General features: G+C 40.9%; 1 protein-coding gene across 11 annotated transcripts in view; it reads left to right on the top strand.

Annotated features, from left to right (window-relative positions):
- The window catches only part of LOC132140709 (NACHT, LRR and PYD domains-containing protein 12-like), a 538,723-nt gene that overhangs the window by 502,409 nt on the left and 19,649 nt on the right, over window positions 1-16,665 (top strand). For 6 of the 11 annotated variants that reach the window (XM_059549627.1, XM_059549677.1, XM_059549669.1 and 3 more), the window contains 4 exons: window positions 29-202; window positions 6,128-6,301; window positions 6,441-6,611; window positions 10,724-10,882. In XM_059549627.1, the coding sequence (XP_059405610.1) occupies window positions 29-202; window positions 6,128-6,301; window positions 6,441-6,611; window positions 10,724-10,882 (678 nt within the window). Of the gene's footprint in view, window positions 1-28; window positions 203-6,127; window positions 6,302-6,440; window positions 6,612-7,908; window positions 8,102-10,723; window positions 10,883-16,665 lie in introns of those variants that run through there. The other 5 variants (XM_059549704.1, XM_059549660.1, XM_059549650.1 and 2 more) reach the window with 5 other exon arrangements.

The raw sequence follows: 16,665 nt of genomic DNA, 5'->3' as shown, positions 1-16,665 counted from the left end.
AAACACATTTACATTATTGTTGTTGTAGATTATCTGGCTGTTTGGTAAAAGAGAAAGGTTGTGCTGCTCTGACGTCAGCTTTGAGTTCAAACCTTTCACACCTGAGAGAGCTGGACTTGAGTAACAATCATCTGCAGGATTCAGGAGGGAAACTGCTCGCTGCTGGACTGAAGAGTCCGAACTGTCAACTCAACATACTGAGGTTTGTGTTTCACATTGATTAATTTTGTGATTTTAATAATTACAGACGCCCTGTCAAGCAAGTTTATGAGGAAAATATTTTGGAAAACTGTTCTATTTTTTTCTTTTATTAGCCTACTACAAATTTACCTGCTCTCTACAGTTGGATCCAAAAGTTTAATTTAATGTTTAATATAAAGTTTAATATAATTTTATGCTTGTTCTCTAAGTCCTGTTTTTAAATTTTATTGACCAAACCTACATTAAACCTACACTGTTGGCTATCTAGCAACAAGTTAGCAGTTGCTAGAAACATGTTAGCATTGTGTTAACACATGCTAGCAACATGTTAAAACATGTTAGTAATATGTCAAATCATGCAACAAGCGATGTTTAGCTAGCGATGTTTTATGCTAGAAACGCATTAAAACATAGCAAAGGGCTATATCCTTCTAAAATAATGCTATCAACGTATTAAATCATGCTAGCAACATTTGAAATAATCAAAATCGTCAGAAAATCTGTTAACAGGAATCTCAAGCCAGTTAATTCATTATTAATTTCAGTATATATACAGTTACAATCAAAATTATTCAACCCCTCTTACCTGCAAGACATTTTGCTGTGGAGAAATAAAATTTTATGAAAACAATTCAACAAAGGCATCAGTAAATTATTGTAAGTATTGTAGTAAGTTTGTTAATACACTTTTGAGTGATTCTGAGAATGGAACATTGTTGAATCGTGATGAATTTCAAAATTGGCTCTAAACATTCATGTTTAAAATTATTCAACCCCCCAAAAGTCAAAATTTGCACAGAATCTTTTATTGTTTAAAATCGCCAATAAACACTGCCTGTAAGTGTTTAGAAGCTTCTGTGACCTCTCTACTGCAGTCTTGGCCCATTCCTCACCTGAAAAAGCTTCCAGATCACTGATAATCTTTGGTTTTCACATTGCCAGAGATTTCTTTAAATTCAACCAGATATTTTCAATGAGAATTAAATCCTGGAGATTGTACAGGTCACTTAAGTACATTCTATGATTGATCCCTGAACCAAGCAGAAGTATATTTGGATGTGTACTTTGGGATGACTGTCCTGCAGGAAAGTCCATTGATCATCTGTCACAGTGTCTGGGTTGTGTCCCTGGGTTTCCACTAGATGTCCTCCTTTCCCACGGTGTCTGTCACCTTATTAACTGTCTGTTCCCTTATTTGGTCACCTTCCTCCTTGTTTGAGTTAATTGATTATTCCCCACCTGTCTCCAGTTCCCTCATTCACCTTCTGTGTATTTATACCCGGTCTGTCTGTGTATGTGTCACGGAGTCCTTGTTTAATGTTGATCGTTATTCATGTCCGTCGCTTCTTGCCTTGCCTTGCCTTGCCTTGCCTTGCCTTGCCTTGCCTTGCCTTGCCTTGCCTTGCCTTGCCTTGCCTTACCTTGTCTTCGTGTCTTGTTTATGTTATGTTTGGATATTCTGGTTTTGACCCTGCCTGGACTGTTTACCCCTTTGGATTACCCTTTAAATAAATGACTTACCTGCAATTGGTTCCCTCTCCCGTGTTATCTGTAACACCGAACGTGACAGAAGGACTCCGTCATGCAAGGAACCAGCGGTATGTCTTTTTCCCGCTCCCCAGCCAGGATGGCGGAGCGGAGGGCGAAGTATCTGAAGTTGATCGCCCTCCGCCAAGAGGGCAATGAGGTGGGTGCCCTGGCACAGGTGTTCTGGTCCCTGGCCGAGGGCATGGGATACAATGACGCAGCCCTTAAAGACTATTTTAATGGCGGGCTGGATGATCCAGTGTCTCAGGAGGAGATGGCGCAGTCAGAGACACTGGAATTCTGGGAATTTGTGCGCTACCTGCAGCATCGGCTTCAGTGGGATGCCCCAGCCACTTCTGTCTCTTCCGGCGGGGTGGTCGTCAGCCCAGCACCACTGCCCAGGATGGCAACCAGCCAAGTGCCACAACCCAAGATGGCCGCCAGTCCAGCACCACTGCCCAGGATGGCTACCAGCCAAGCGCCACAACCCAAGATGGCCGCCAGTCCAGCATCACTGCCCAGGATGGCTACCAGCCAAGCGCCACAGCACAAGATGGCCGCTAACCCAGCGCCAATGCCCAAATTGGCCACCGTTCCAGCGGCACAGCCCAAGATGGCCGCCAACCCAGCGCCAATGCCCAAATTGGCCACCAGTCCAGCGCCACAGTACAAGATGGCCGCCAGCCCAGCGCCAATGCCCACTTTGGCCACCGGTTCTGCGCCACAGCCCAAGATGGCCGTCAGCCTAGCGCCACAGCACAAGATGGCCGCTAATCCAGCGCCAATGCCCAAATTGGCCACCGGTCCAGCGCCACAGTACAAGATGGCCGCCAGTCCAGCACCACAACCCCAGATGGCCGCCAGTCCAGCACCACAACCCCAGATGGCCGCCAGCCCAGCACCACAGTACAGGATGGCCGCCAGCCCAGCACCACAGTACAAGATGGCCGCCTGTCCAGAGTCATGGCCCAAGATGGCTGCTTGCCCAGCGCCGCTGCACAGGATGAGAGTCTCAGCTGACCCTCCAGAGTCGAGTCAGGTTCCAGTGGACCCTCCAGAGTCGAGTCAGGTTCCAGTGGACCCTCCAGAGTCGAGTCAGGTGCCCGTGGACCCTCCAGAGTCTATTCAGGTGCCCGTGGACCCTCCAGAGTCGAGTCAGGTGCCCGTGGACCCTCCAGAGTCGAGTCAGGTGCCCGTGGACCCTCCAGAGTCGAGTCAGGTGCCCGTGGACCCTCCAGAGTCGAGTCAGGTGCCCGTGGACCCTCCAGAGTCGAGTCAGGTGCCCGTGAACTCTCCAGAGTCGAGTCAGGTGCCAGTCACCGCTGATCCTCCAGAGTCAGGGCTAGTCACCGCTGATCCTTCAGGGACTGATACAAGTCACCGGTGATCTTCAGGGACTGAGTCAAGTCACCGGTGATCTTCAGGGACTGAGTCAAGTCACCGGTGATCTTCAGGGACTGAGTCAAGTCACCGGTGATCTTCAGGGACTGAGTCAAGTCACCGGTGATCTTCAGGGACTGAGTCAAGTCACCATTGATCTTCATGAGCAAATACAAGTCACCAATGATCTTCATGAGCAGTGTCAGGCCAGCACCAATCTTCTGGAGTCCAGTAAGGACACCAGGGAATTACCAGAGTTTCGTCGTCCCGTTGGTCCAGCCGCACGGAGGTCTGCTCCGCCTTGGGGGGCTCTGGTCCTGACCACATGGCTGTGGTGGTCTTCTGCTCCGCCCTGGGGGCCTTCCGCCCTGACCACACGGCTGTGGGGGTCTTCCGCTCCGCCCTGGAGGACTCTGGCTTCGTCCACAAGGATGTGGTGGTCTCCTGCTCCGCCCTGGGGGGCTTCCGCCCTGACCACACGGTTGTGGTGGTCCTCTGCTCCGCCCTGGGGGACTCCAGTCTCCACCACACGGACGTGGTGGTCTTCTGCCCCGCCCTGGAGGGGCTTCATGTTGTTTTTTGTTTTTGTGTTCACTCCTGTCCCTGTTCCTCTCTGTCAGTCTGGCCCTCCATCCCTCCCTCTGAACCTCCTCCGGTCCACCTCCCTCCTGGTCTCCCTGTTTGGTGTTCACACTCCTGGTGTCTGTTCCCCATGTTTTTCTTTTCTGGTCCTCTGTCCCTCCCCCTGAGCCTCCACCTGTCCGCCTCCCTCCTGGTCTCTGTTTTGTGTCTGTCGTGGAGCGTCTGGGAGCCGCTCCGTAGAGGGGGGGTACTGTCACAGTGTCTGGGTTGTGTCCCTGGGTTTCCACTAGATGTCCTCCTTTCCCACGGTGTCTGTCACCTTATTAACTGTCTGTTCCCTTATTTGGTCACCTTCCTCCTTGTTTGAGTTAATTGATTTTTCCCCACCTGTCTCCAGTTCCCTCATTCACCTTCTGTGTATTTATACCCGGTCTGTCTGTGTATGTGTCACGGAGTCCTTGTTTAATGTTGATCGTTATTCATGTCCGTCGCTTCTTGCCTTGCCTTGCCTTGCCTTGCCTTACCTTGTCTTCGTGTCTTGTTTATGTTATGTTTGGATATTCTGGTTTTTACCCTGCCTGGACTGTTTACCCCTTTGGATTACCCTTTAAATAAATGACTTACCTGCAATTGGTTCCCTCTCCCGTGTTATCTGTAACACCGAACGTGACATCATCAGCTTCAGTCTTTGCACCAAAGGCATCACAATTCTTGTCAAAATGGCCTGATTGTTTTAAAGAATCCATGATGTCTTTCATATGATCATGATTTCCACTTCCTGCTACAGTAAAGCAACCCCAATAGGACTGATCTACCTCCAAGTTTGACGATGGTGTTCTTCTGCTTATGAGCTTTGCCTCTTTTGCAGCAGACATACTGCTGATCCATGGGTCCAAAAAGTTCCAGTTTGGTCACATCACTCCATAAAACGTTCTCTCACAGCTCCACAGGTCTACACAATTGAATTTTAGCTAGTTCATTTCTGCCTTTTGTTCTTCTTGATCAAGAGTGGTATTCATTGAGATGTCTCAACATGAAGGCCATACTTGTCTAGTGTTCTTCTTACACACTGCATTGAAATGGTTTTCCTTCTTTAGTCAGGTCGTCTTGCAAGTCTTTGGCTTTACATTGAAAGTTTTTCTTAGTTGCTCTAATTACACATTTGATGAAATTGTGTTTTTTCCTCAACAACCTCAAAGGTTTTCTGTTACAACACAAGTTAAGCTAAGGAATAAGACTTTTAATGTCTTCATAAAGCTTTAGATTTTTTAAGGTAATGCAGTTATTTATTCTCTATCGCCTTTGCAAGATCTCTGTTGACGTTGCCATTTTTGCTACTCAACTTCATCACATGCGTGAACTAACTGTGTGTATGTGTAACAGCTCAAGCTAATTCTGTTTATAGAGTTTCTAAAAACTTAATTGTGTTTTTTTCCCCACCATGCAAATAAGTGATTTAAAAACAGCAATGATGAATGGGGTTAAATATTTATGACATGACTCTGTTATTAAAAATCTTATAACTAAAAAATATTACATTATATATTGACATTATCACTTGTAATAGATGCTATTTTTATTTTATCCTGGATCATCAGAAAAGCTTGTATTTGTAAAGTACTGCAGTCTTTGAGGGGTTGAGTAATTTTTATTGCAACTGTGTGTGTATATATATATGTATATATATATATATATATATATATATATATATATATATATATATACTCAAATTTATTTTTTGAGATTTCTGTTCTGATTCTGATGATTTCATATGTTGCTAGCATGATTTAATACGCTGATAGCATGCTTCTAGAAGAATAAGTTTTAATGTGTTTCTATATATATTAGGGGTGGCATGGTTCGCTGAAAAAATAACCGAACCATTCAGTTCACCACACACGGTTCGGCACGGTTTGGTTTGCTATAAATAAGATGTAAAACAAACAGGGTTCAGCTAATATATGTTTCTGTTGATGCATGCGCATTCTGGATTCCCAGACATAAAAAAAATTTGGACAAACCATGCACTCTTGTTCAGTGTGAATGCAGTATGCTGGAATATTATCAGTCATTTATTCTGTCATCACCCGGGTGTGATGACCCGAGTGTGAAGATTTGTGCCTGCGCTCTTCTGAAGCGTGCAAACCCGCAACTCAGAACGCATGCAAATATAAGCTCTCTCTGAAGTATTGTGTCTAAATTGACAAATTCACATAAAAAATGTCAAAATGCCCTTTTTGGTAAGTATCCTACAGTAGTAATAGCCAGCTGAACGTAGGCCTACTGTATCAGTACATTCTCTTAAAGTGACTAAGTCTTAATATTAATCGAACAGCTGAAAATCAATGTTTATTTTATGTGTATCTTGCTGTCAATTAATAAAAAATAAAACTAATTGAACTCATGTACATTATTATTATTATACTTGTTGTTGTAGATTATCTGGCTGTTTGGTGAAAGAGGAAGGTTGTGCTGCTCTGACATCGGCTCTGAGTTCAAACCTTTCACACCTGAGAGAGCTAGACCTGAGTGAAAATTATCTGCAGGATTCAGGAGGGAAACTGCTTGCTGCTGGACTGATGAGTCCAAACTGTCAACTCAACATACTGAGGTTTGTGTTCCATTCCACTCCTATGCACACAAACTGACACACACACACACCAGATTCCTACTGCTGTTCCCAAATCCCAGAAATAAGATCTAAAGCATCTCTAAAATTAAGCACACTAACATTATTACTGTTGTTGTAGATTATCTGGCTGTTTGGTCAAAGCGGAAGGTTGTGTTGCTCTGACATCAGCTTTGAGTTTAAACCTTTCACACCTGAGAGAGCTGGACCTGAGTAACAATCATCTTCAGGATTCAGGAGTGAAGCTGCTTGCTGCTGGACTGAACAGTCCAAATCAACTAAACATACTGAGGTTCGTGATTCAAATTGATTTATATTTTAATAATAGTGTGTGTGTGAGAGAGAGAGATTATACATTTAATTTTGTAATAAAATAATTAATTGCCTTTTTTAAATTACGATATTACAATTGTTAACATAATAAAAACAACAAAAATTGACAGTGATGTGAAAGCACATCTCGGGGGTATTCTGGAAATCGGGTTATGTGACATGCCCAGGAATGTATAAGGTAAATAAGAGGATAAACTAAGCTTTCAGTTCCAAAAACGGAGGAAACCTTCAGAGTAAGTATTGCATTAATAAATAATTTGACTTTAAATCACTTTTTTTTTCCACATCAATCTACACTCCATACACCATACTGACAATGCAAAAACAGAATTGTCACAACTTTGTTAATAAAATAAGAACATTTAAATAAGTACATTGTATAAGTAATTACAACTTTTAGCATAATATTTAGCCTGAGCAACTTTACAGTCTTAAGTCTTTTTTGTTTGATGCAACAAGCTTTGCTCATCAGCTTTTATTATCTGCCATGCTTCTCCTCATCTCTTCATCTCTCAAGCTCTGTCAGGTTGGATGGGGGCAGATGCACATTTTCAGGTTTCTCAAGAGATATTTCATTGGGTTCAAGCTCAGGCTGTGCCTGGGCCACTCAATGAGATTCACAGAGTTGTCTATAAGCTACTCTTGCTGTGTGTTTAGGATCATTGTCATGTTGGAAGGTAAACCGTCTGCCCAGTCTGAGATTTTGAATGTTCTGGACTGGGTTTTTATTAAAACTATCTCTAACTTTGTTGTCCGTTGACAGTAATATCACTCCAACAAATAAACATCTCAATTGCATTGTCAGTCAATTTGCAACAAACAAATGTACAGAGCTCCTATTTTTTTTATTACAGAACATTCTCAAAACAACATAAGAGTAAAGTTAAAAAAGTACGGCCAGCTGGATCATTTTAGACTCGGATGATCAAGTATTTGAAATGTAAGTCACGTAAAGATTCCTTTCAGTTTAATGTGGGCAGTATAAATTAGTTTCGTTTTTTTAATAAGCAATAATAGATTTCTTTAGTGTCCCCTTTTGTCGGCTGTCAAAATCACTTTATCAAACACTTTTTTTCTTTTATGATAAATTAGCAGGCCAACAGCCGTTGGATGGACTGCCATTCTGGACATCTCCAAAACATCCACATGACCAGTCCGCCCTTGAATACACCCTCATTTACAGCTATGTGCATGTTTTCAACAGCTCTGCAGTTTGATACTCCAGTAATGTAATTAAAATAATTTATCGCCGGCAGCCAAATCACCCTGGAGCCCAAGACCGGTTGCCCACTGAAGCTAAGCAGGGCTGAGCCTGGTGAGTACCTGGAGGGGAGACCTCCTGGGAAAACTAGGTTGCTGCTGGAAGAGGTGCTAGTAAGGCCAGCAGGAGGTGCTCACCCTCTGGTCTGTGTGGGTCCTAGCGCCCCAGTGTAGTGATGGGGACACTATACTGTCAACAAGCACCGTCCTTCAGATGAGATGTTAAACCGAGGTCCTGACTCTCTGTGGTCATTAAAAATCCTGGCTAAATAATAATAATTCATTACATTTGTATAGCGCTTTTCTAGGCACTCAAAGCGCTTACATTGTCAGGGGGTATCTCCTCATCCACCACCACTGTGCAGCATCCACCTGGATGATGCGACGGCAGCCATAGTGCGCCAGAACGCCCACCACACACCAGCTTACTGGTAGAGAGGAGACAGAGTGATGAAGCCAATCAGCAGATATGGGGATTGTTAGGAGGCCATGATGGTCAGAGGCCAATGGGCGAATTTAGCCAGGATGCCGAGGTCACACCTCTACTCTTTTCGAAAGACTTCCTGGGATTTTTTTAATGAGCACAGAGAGTCAGGACCTCGGTTTAACGTCTCATCCGAAGGACGGTGCTTGTTGACAGTATAGTGTCCCCATCACTACACTGGGGCGCTAGGACCCACACAGACCACAGGATGAGCACCCCCTGCTGGCGTCACAAGCACCTCTTCCAGCAGCAACCTAGTTTTCTCAGGAGGTCTCCCATCCAGGTACTGACCAGGCTCAGCCCTGCTTAGCTTCAGTGGGAAACCGGTCTTGGGCTCCAGGGTGATATGGCTGCAGGCAAGATATGCCGGTGATATGGCTGCCGGCAAATTCGCCCATTGGGCTCCGACCATCATGGCCTCCTAACAATCCCCATATCTGCTGATTGGCTTCATCACTCTGTCTCCTCTCCACCAATAAGCTGGTGTGTGGTGGGCGTTCTGGCGCACTATGGCTGCCGTCGCATCATCCAGGTGGATGCTGCACACTGGTGGTGGATGAGGAGATACCCCCTGTCTATGTAAGTGCTTTGAGTGCCTAGAAAAGCGCTATATAAATGTAATGAATTATTATTATTTTTATTATAATGTCCAGTAACTTCATGTTTATTTAATTAGGGTCAGATTTACTTAACAGGTCCAATTAGCATTAGAGCGCAATTCCATAAAAGCACAGATGGGAGGGAAAAATTCTGTGTGTGATTTACTGGCAATGTGCACATTTAAGAATACAGATGCACCCACATCATTTCCATAATGACCAGAGCTACCAAGAGGAGTGCAAATTACTGCCTGCTATAAGAGGCTAATGATGAAGGACTAATGATACAACAAAAAGTGGGGGAAAATTATTTAATTAAAGTGAAAGTTCAGTTTGCAGACTGTACTTAAGTAAAAATATTGCTACTTAAAGGGTTAGTTCACCGAAAAATTAAAATTGTGTCATTAATAACTCACCCTCATGTCGTTCCAAACCTGTAAGACCTCCGTTCATCTTCGGAACACAGTTTAAGATGTTTTAGATTTAGTCCGAGAGCTCTCAGTCCCTCCATTGAAACTGTGTGCACGGTATACTGTCCATGTCCAAAAAGGTAAGAAAAACATCTTCAGAGTAGTCCATGTGACATCAGAGGGTCAGTTAGAATTTTTTGAAGCATCGATAATACATTTTGGTACAAAAATAGCAAAAAATACGACTTTATTCAGCATTGTCTTCTCTTCCGTGTCTGTTGTGAGCGAGTTCAAAACACAACAGTTCAATGATACCTGGTTCGCGAACGAATCACTCGATGTAACCGGATCCTTTTGAACCAGTTCACCAAACTGAAATCCAATTGAACTGTTTGAAACTGTTCTCGTCTCCAATAAGCATTAATCCACAAATGACTAAAGCTGTTAACTTTTTTAATGTGACTGACACTCCCTCTAAGTTAAAACAAACCAATATCCCAGAGTAATTAATGTACTCAAACAGTACACTGACTGAACTGCTGTGAAGAGAGAACTGAATATGAACACCAAGTCGAGCCAGAAAATGAACAAAAGATTGACTTGAAACACAATACTTTCTTTACTGAGTTGAATATCTCTGTTCTGAGTAATTTGAAGTACTGTATTATACAGCCTAGAATGTGCATAAAGAGCACTCTCTCATATAATCACTAAGAGCTATCACTAACTTCAGTTCATTGCGATCTCACTATGTTCCATTAATAAAAGCTCTCTACACTGCACAATGGATCTCTAAATTGCATCATATCTACACTTTATAATGAGAGGATTCCTGAGCTTGCGGACCTCAGCACTTGAGAAAAACTCTGCATTTTGGATTCTAACTTAAACACTTCTGCTTATTGCAATCTAGAATCAACAGATATTTCTGCTACATTTCTCAATGCTGCAAATATGTTTCTAGATGGGGGCCTAAGTGGCTGCTTACCTTGCTTAAATGTTAAGTGTGCCCCTGCTCTGCAGCAAAGGAATTAATATTTTAATGAAATATTACAAGGGCTTATCACACTAAGCACACCTTTGACACTGTGATCAGTTTAAAAGCCTCTGATTGGCCGTTGCATTTATTAGCCATGTCTGTGATTGGCTAAAATGCTCATTGCTTCAAAGCACATTGTAAGTTGTAACCTTTGATGCAAAGGGGGGAAAATGTACTGTTGTAATCATATTCACAATCATGTCACAATAAACCACAGCTATAGTCATACATTACGTTTCTAAAAATGAAGCACACTAACATGAACACATTCTGTTGTAGATTATCTCAGTGTTTGGTGACAGAAGAAGGTTGTGCTGCTCTGGCATCAGCTCTGAGTTTATTCCCATCACACCTGAGAGAGCTGGACCTGAGCTACAATCACCCAGGAGAATCAGGAGTGGAGCTGCTCAAAAAGCTCAAACATCTGGACAAACTCAAGTAAGTTGAGCAGAAACAATCATTCTTTCAGCTCTGTATGTGACAAAGGTTTTTAGTTTCAGTCTTGTCTTATAGTGTTTTTTACGAATTATCATTATAAACAACAACAATAATAATAATACAATTGTATTCTTCAGTCTTAGAAAATTATTTAATTCTACTTGCTCCATGAAAAATTACAATTATTTAGTAGGCTACTGATTTGCCTGGAGTTTTCATCACTTGAGTAAATGTCATTCATGTGCTTCTAACCTTTCAAATGATATATGATTTATGATGATTACTAAAAGATTTTATAGAGAAAAAGACAACAACAAAAAAGAGTGCCGGTTAATATGAGGTTAATAAGTGCAAATTAATTTTAGATATGTTTATGCCAAACAGATATGATACAAAATAAACAAACAATTATCTAATGGTCAATGCGTTTACATACTTCTTGCCTGAAATGGAATAGTAATACAGTTGCCAGTGAAAAAGTTATCAAAAACATCAGTTTTTCTTTATTTTTTTTTTATTTTCTTTCTTTATTTTAGCAGTGTAATCCAGTTGATATGTAAAATCACTTCTTCCAGGTAGTCCTGGCAAAAATGGCAGCACAAAAATCACATAAAAAAAAAAAATTACAAACACATAAGATTAAGGCCCAATCCCAATTCTACCCCTTAGCCCTTCCCCTTTCCTCTCCCCCTCCGTTTCGCGCATTCACGTGAAGGGGTAGTGGTGTCTCGATTCTCTTTTGGTTGGAGGGTAAGAGGAAGGGCCAGATAGCCTTTCAAACAAAGACTTTTAGGGACCACACTTCAGATGAAGGGGTATGAATTATCTCGGCAACATGGCTGCCTGAGTGAACAAAAATACACATAAATGTAAGCATTTTGGGCATTAATAAAGATTTTAATGAACATTAATCATTTGTTTTGTTACATTCAATTGTGAGTTCATATTAACAGTCATGTTACTCAGAGATGTTTGCAAAAAATCGCTAATATTTGCTAACGTCATATCATTATAGACTGCACGATAGTACCACAACATATTTTCTTGTCTGGTCAGGGCAATAACCACCATAGACATTTAGGGCTAGTCCTCCCATTAATAGGAAATCACTAAACCCTTTTCTCAAATATTGAGAGACAAATAGAGAGGGTGGGGGGGGGGGTTATGTGTATGTGTATCTCTGCGTTTTTCTTTTAAGAGTGAGTTTACTTAAAAACAGCGATGTTTATCCTCTCGTCGCTGGAAAATATAATGATTTAATAAAAGTCGTGGGGCAGAGTTGACAAGTTTTTCTCCTGGATGTGTGAGCTGTGCGATTTCTGATGAGTGTGTGTGTGTGTGTGTGTGTGTGTGTGTGTGTCAGTAAGCAGCACATTAATTAAAGGCTCTAATGTAGCACACCAGTATATGTGTGTATTGTAGGAGCTAGACAACCTAGGATTATGTGTGACAGCATAGTAATGGTGTCCCAATTCTTAGGGGAATATTTTCACCCCAACCCCTTGACACTCTGTTTCAAGGGACAAGGGGAAGCCGTAGGGCAAGGGGAAGGGGTATAAAATAGAATTGGGATTGGGCCTAAATTTTGCCATGCACTTATGTAGTGACAGATAATTAACAATAACAAATAATTTAAATAAGTACATGTTTTCATTAGATTACATCGTAAGACATTTTTTAAAGAATGAAGTGTTTCTTTACTCTGCAGCTTGTTCCATAACATAGTCCACACATACATGTGTATTTTTATAGAGAGTTCTCCCCTCCTTCATTGATATAAATAAATAAATAAATAAAAAACTGAAGCGCTGTCAAGAGCATGCCAAAATAACAGGTAGCGGTATTACCACAGCCGTAAAACCATGCTGGCAAATCAGAAGCCTGAAAAAAGGTTATTGGTGGTTGTTATCAGCACATCTGCAGTTTCACTGGCTACAAGACAACAACAGACTTTATAAAAGTCTTCCCACTTGCAGGAGTTTTAAAAAGTTTCTGTTTCAGTGAACAGATACTGCGTATGATTTCCATAATACACCCTGTTAACCTAAAGGGGAAGGTAATTGTCGGACTCTGTACCGTGTCTGTGTGTTTTCTTCCCCCATGTGTTGTTTATGTCCTTATTTGGTCTTCCTGTTCCTGTCTTGATATTAATTAACAACGATACACCACATAAAAACACTACATAGATATAGGCATGCTGAATGATATAACTATAACATTGCACTAAATGGATTGTGGGGATGGGACTTGTCGTGTCAGTGAGGTAACGAAGCTTTGTTTTCACAGGTCACGCCTTATTTCAAGCAATGCTACAGAACACTGTTTCGAAGCACTAGTGTGTCAAAAACTTGAAACGTGTTTTGACAATAGGTGTTGATCTATCCATCCCTAGTTTTGAGCCCTGGTTATCATTAAAAACATTATATAAGCACATATAATGTGTACTGATTTTGATTTAGGCTCAATAGTTATTTTTAGTTAAAACAAAAAAGGAATAGATATAGTTAATAACATGCAGGCAAACATGCCGCTGCTCTGATTTTATTATTTCAGCAATAGCAGGAGATTCCCTTGACAGAAATAACCACAAGCCTCAGTTATATAGAACTATAGATCAAAGTCTATCAACTTTTAAACAACAAATGTAGTTTTGCACTCTTTAAAAAAGTGCAACTAAACATGACTAAAGCATGAATGAACATCAGAAGGTATGTTGAAAGAACAAAAAACTTACTAAAAAAGTATCATTTGGCATGTAATTGCTCAATCAGCATTTCAAGTTCACTAGATACTCTAGAGAGTAGTATTTTCATTAATATCTGCACTGTACATACTCATTATGTTTTTAATTTACTTGTTAAGGATGTCTTGAATATTTACATTTTACAATTAAATGTTCACATTTCACTGACAAATTATTAAAATGTTGATGTAAAAACTGCCATATGTGCAATTTAAATGTTTGTGCAATAGTTTAAAAATACTTTTTTTGTGTTTCTTTAAAGGGGTCATATGATGTGATTTAAATTTTTCTTTTCTCTTTGGAGTGTTACAAGCTCTTGGTGCATAAAGAAGATCTTTAAAGTTGAAAAGAGTCTCAAGTACAAAGAGATATTCTTTATAAATGTTAACAGTCAACCACACCCCCTTAAATGGCTCGTTCTAACATGCCCTCACATCTCTACCTCACTATGTGGGAAGATTTGCATAACGCTGCCCAGATGTTCACACAAAGAAAGATGGCTTACCTTTTATTCTCTTAATAGTATTGCTGTTGCCGCCGCTGCCATGTCGTATAGACGCTGTGTGTTTGGTTATGAAAGCATAACTACTTTGTTTGGTCTTCCAAAAGAGGACAATATCAGCTTTCGTCATGCCCTGGAGCTGATTCGTGCTGGTCGCTGAGGAAACACATCAACTTTGCACTGTGTATCGCTAAATCGGCTTTCACCGTGGACAAAGCGGAGTCCAGCCTGGGATTGTCACAAGTGGTTGCCGCCAGACCAAAGTACGCTCGTTCGTAGAATCCCGCCTCTGCTCACTCAAGCCGGCCACGGCTCACTCTAGGCCTCTGGCCTCCGCTCAAACAGCGTCACACCATGGCCTTGAGTGAGCTGTTGTTTCATTGTGAAAGCGAAACTACTTTGTTTGGCCTTCCAAAAGAGGAAATGACAAATCATGTTTATATCACGTTTAGATTGGGTTTTAATGTTTGTCTCGTTGCTCCGAATGGACAGGACATCAAAATATGTTGAGGGGCGTAACATTTCCGTCACACGCTTGAGGTATTCGGCCAATCACAACGCACTGGATAGCTGGCCAATCAGAGCACACCTCACTTTTCAGAGCGATGAGCTTTGTAAATATGTATGCATTTCAGAAGGCGGGACATAGAGGAGAAACAATACAGTATGTTGAAAATAATGTGTTTTTTTTTTTTTTTACCTTAAACCGCATAAACACATTTTATTACACCAAATAGACAAAATAATGCTCTTTTTAACAATTTAACTGAAAGTATTAATTGGTCAAAATTCTTACTTTCAATTAAGGTCATTACTATTCATAATTTAATAATGTGTTGCCAATAGTAAAATATTCTGTTGACAGTGTGTCATATTAATTAATTTTGATTTATTAAATACTATAATAATAATAATAAGAATAAGAATTCTTTGCAATTTCAAGGTTAGCATTTTTGTCATGTTTCTGTTGTTGAACAAATCAACAATAAATTCAACCAGCATATCATAAACACAATAACAACAATAATAAAATTAAATAAAATTAATAAATATAAAGTGAAGATAATACCAAGAAAATTCTAAATTGCATTTCAGTGGTGGTTAGTCCATGTGTGTTGTCAGTCACTTAGAGAGTTGTTAGGCACTCTTTGTTTTTAATTGTTTTAAGCCCCCAAAACATGGAGTTTTTAACAAACTGAAGCCTTTAACAAATCTGCATTTGTATACATAAACTTTATAAATCAAAACTTTAATCTCTTTGTTTTGCATAAAGACACCCAAGTATAAGAATGTGATTAGCAGAAGGCAGCATTATTTTTCTTCAGCCACTTTAACAACAGTACAGTAAAAATGATGTTGAGATTTAATATCTTTCAGGCAGAAATATCATACATTACTATCCAAATGAAATCATTCTAAGAAATCTGTTACATGGATAAATGTCAGAGGCATAGCAATAGGGCAGGTAAGTCAGGCGATTGCCTGGGGCCCCACATTTTGAGGGGGTCCCCGACAGCTGACCATTTGAACAATTGGAAATGTCATTATTAAAGGTCCCGTTCTTCGTGATCCCATGTTTTAAACTTTAGTTAGTGTGTGATGTCCTTGTTAGAGTATAAATAATGTCTGTAAAATTCTAAAGCTCAAAGTTCAATGCCAAGCGAGATATTTTTAGAATTCGCCTACAAAAAAAGACCCGTTTGGACTACATCCCTCTAGTTCCTGCAGTAATGTCACTAAAACAGTTTTTTGACTAACCTCCGCCCACATGAATTCACAAAAAGGGGGGCGTGGTCTTGTTGCGCTCCGACGGAGAAGAAGGAAGAGCTGCGCTTGTGTTTGCCATGTCGTTGAAACGCTGTTATTTTCATCTCGGAGTCCAGTCATCTTTGTTTGGGTTTCCCAGGGACGCTGTACTTTGGAGATTAATGGTTACAATTTATGTTTAACTCGGTTCCCGAAAATTATAATCCACATGTAAAACTATGTTCAGCACATTTTGCTGAGGACAGCTTCCTCAATCTCAATCAGTTTAATGCCGGATTCGCAAAAAGATTATTCTTGAAAGATGGAGCAGTTCCCTCTTTGTCTGGAGAAGACGTTGTTTATGGACCACAACCAGTAAGTGTATTTTATTATTTAAGTTGGTGCATTTAACAGTTCCTGTAACTTATTACACAAAGGGCAACGCTGTTTAGCTTTGTTAACTAGATGTTAGGGCTGTGCAAAAAACGAATGCGATTTTCATGCGCATCTCGTCAGTAAAAACGCTCCTGTGATTATAAGTACATCTCAAGCACATGCTCCTGCCAACTTGCTTCTCAAAACTAGTCCAATCGCTTTACCAGGAGGTCAGCCTGCTCTAAGCTGGTGTCGAATCACAACACAGGAACCGCTGGCACAATCAGAACTCGTTACGTATTTCTGAAGGAGGGACTTTATAGAACAAGGAAGTCATCAGCTCGTTTTTGTGACAGTGAAAACAGCGGTATACAGATAGGTGAATTGTGTGAAAAATACTGTGTTTTTTTACACGCG

This window comes from Carassius carassius, chromosome 1 (assembly GCF_963082965.1).
Source record: "Carassius carassius chromosome 1, fCarCar2.1, whole genome shotgun sequence".
In the NCBI taxonomy this organism is placed as follows: Eukaryota; Metazoa; Chordata; class Actinopteri; order Cypriniformes; family Cyprinidae; genus Carassius; species Carassius carassius.
Note: the sequence above shows the minus strand (reverse complement) of the source record. Positions and strands in the feature narration are given on the sequence as shown.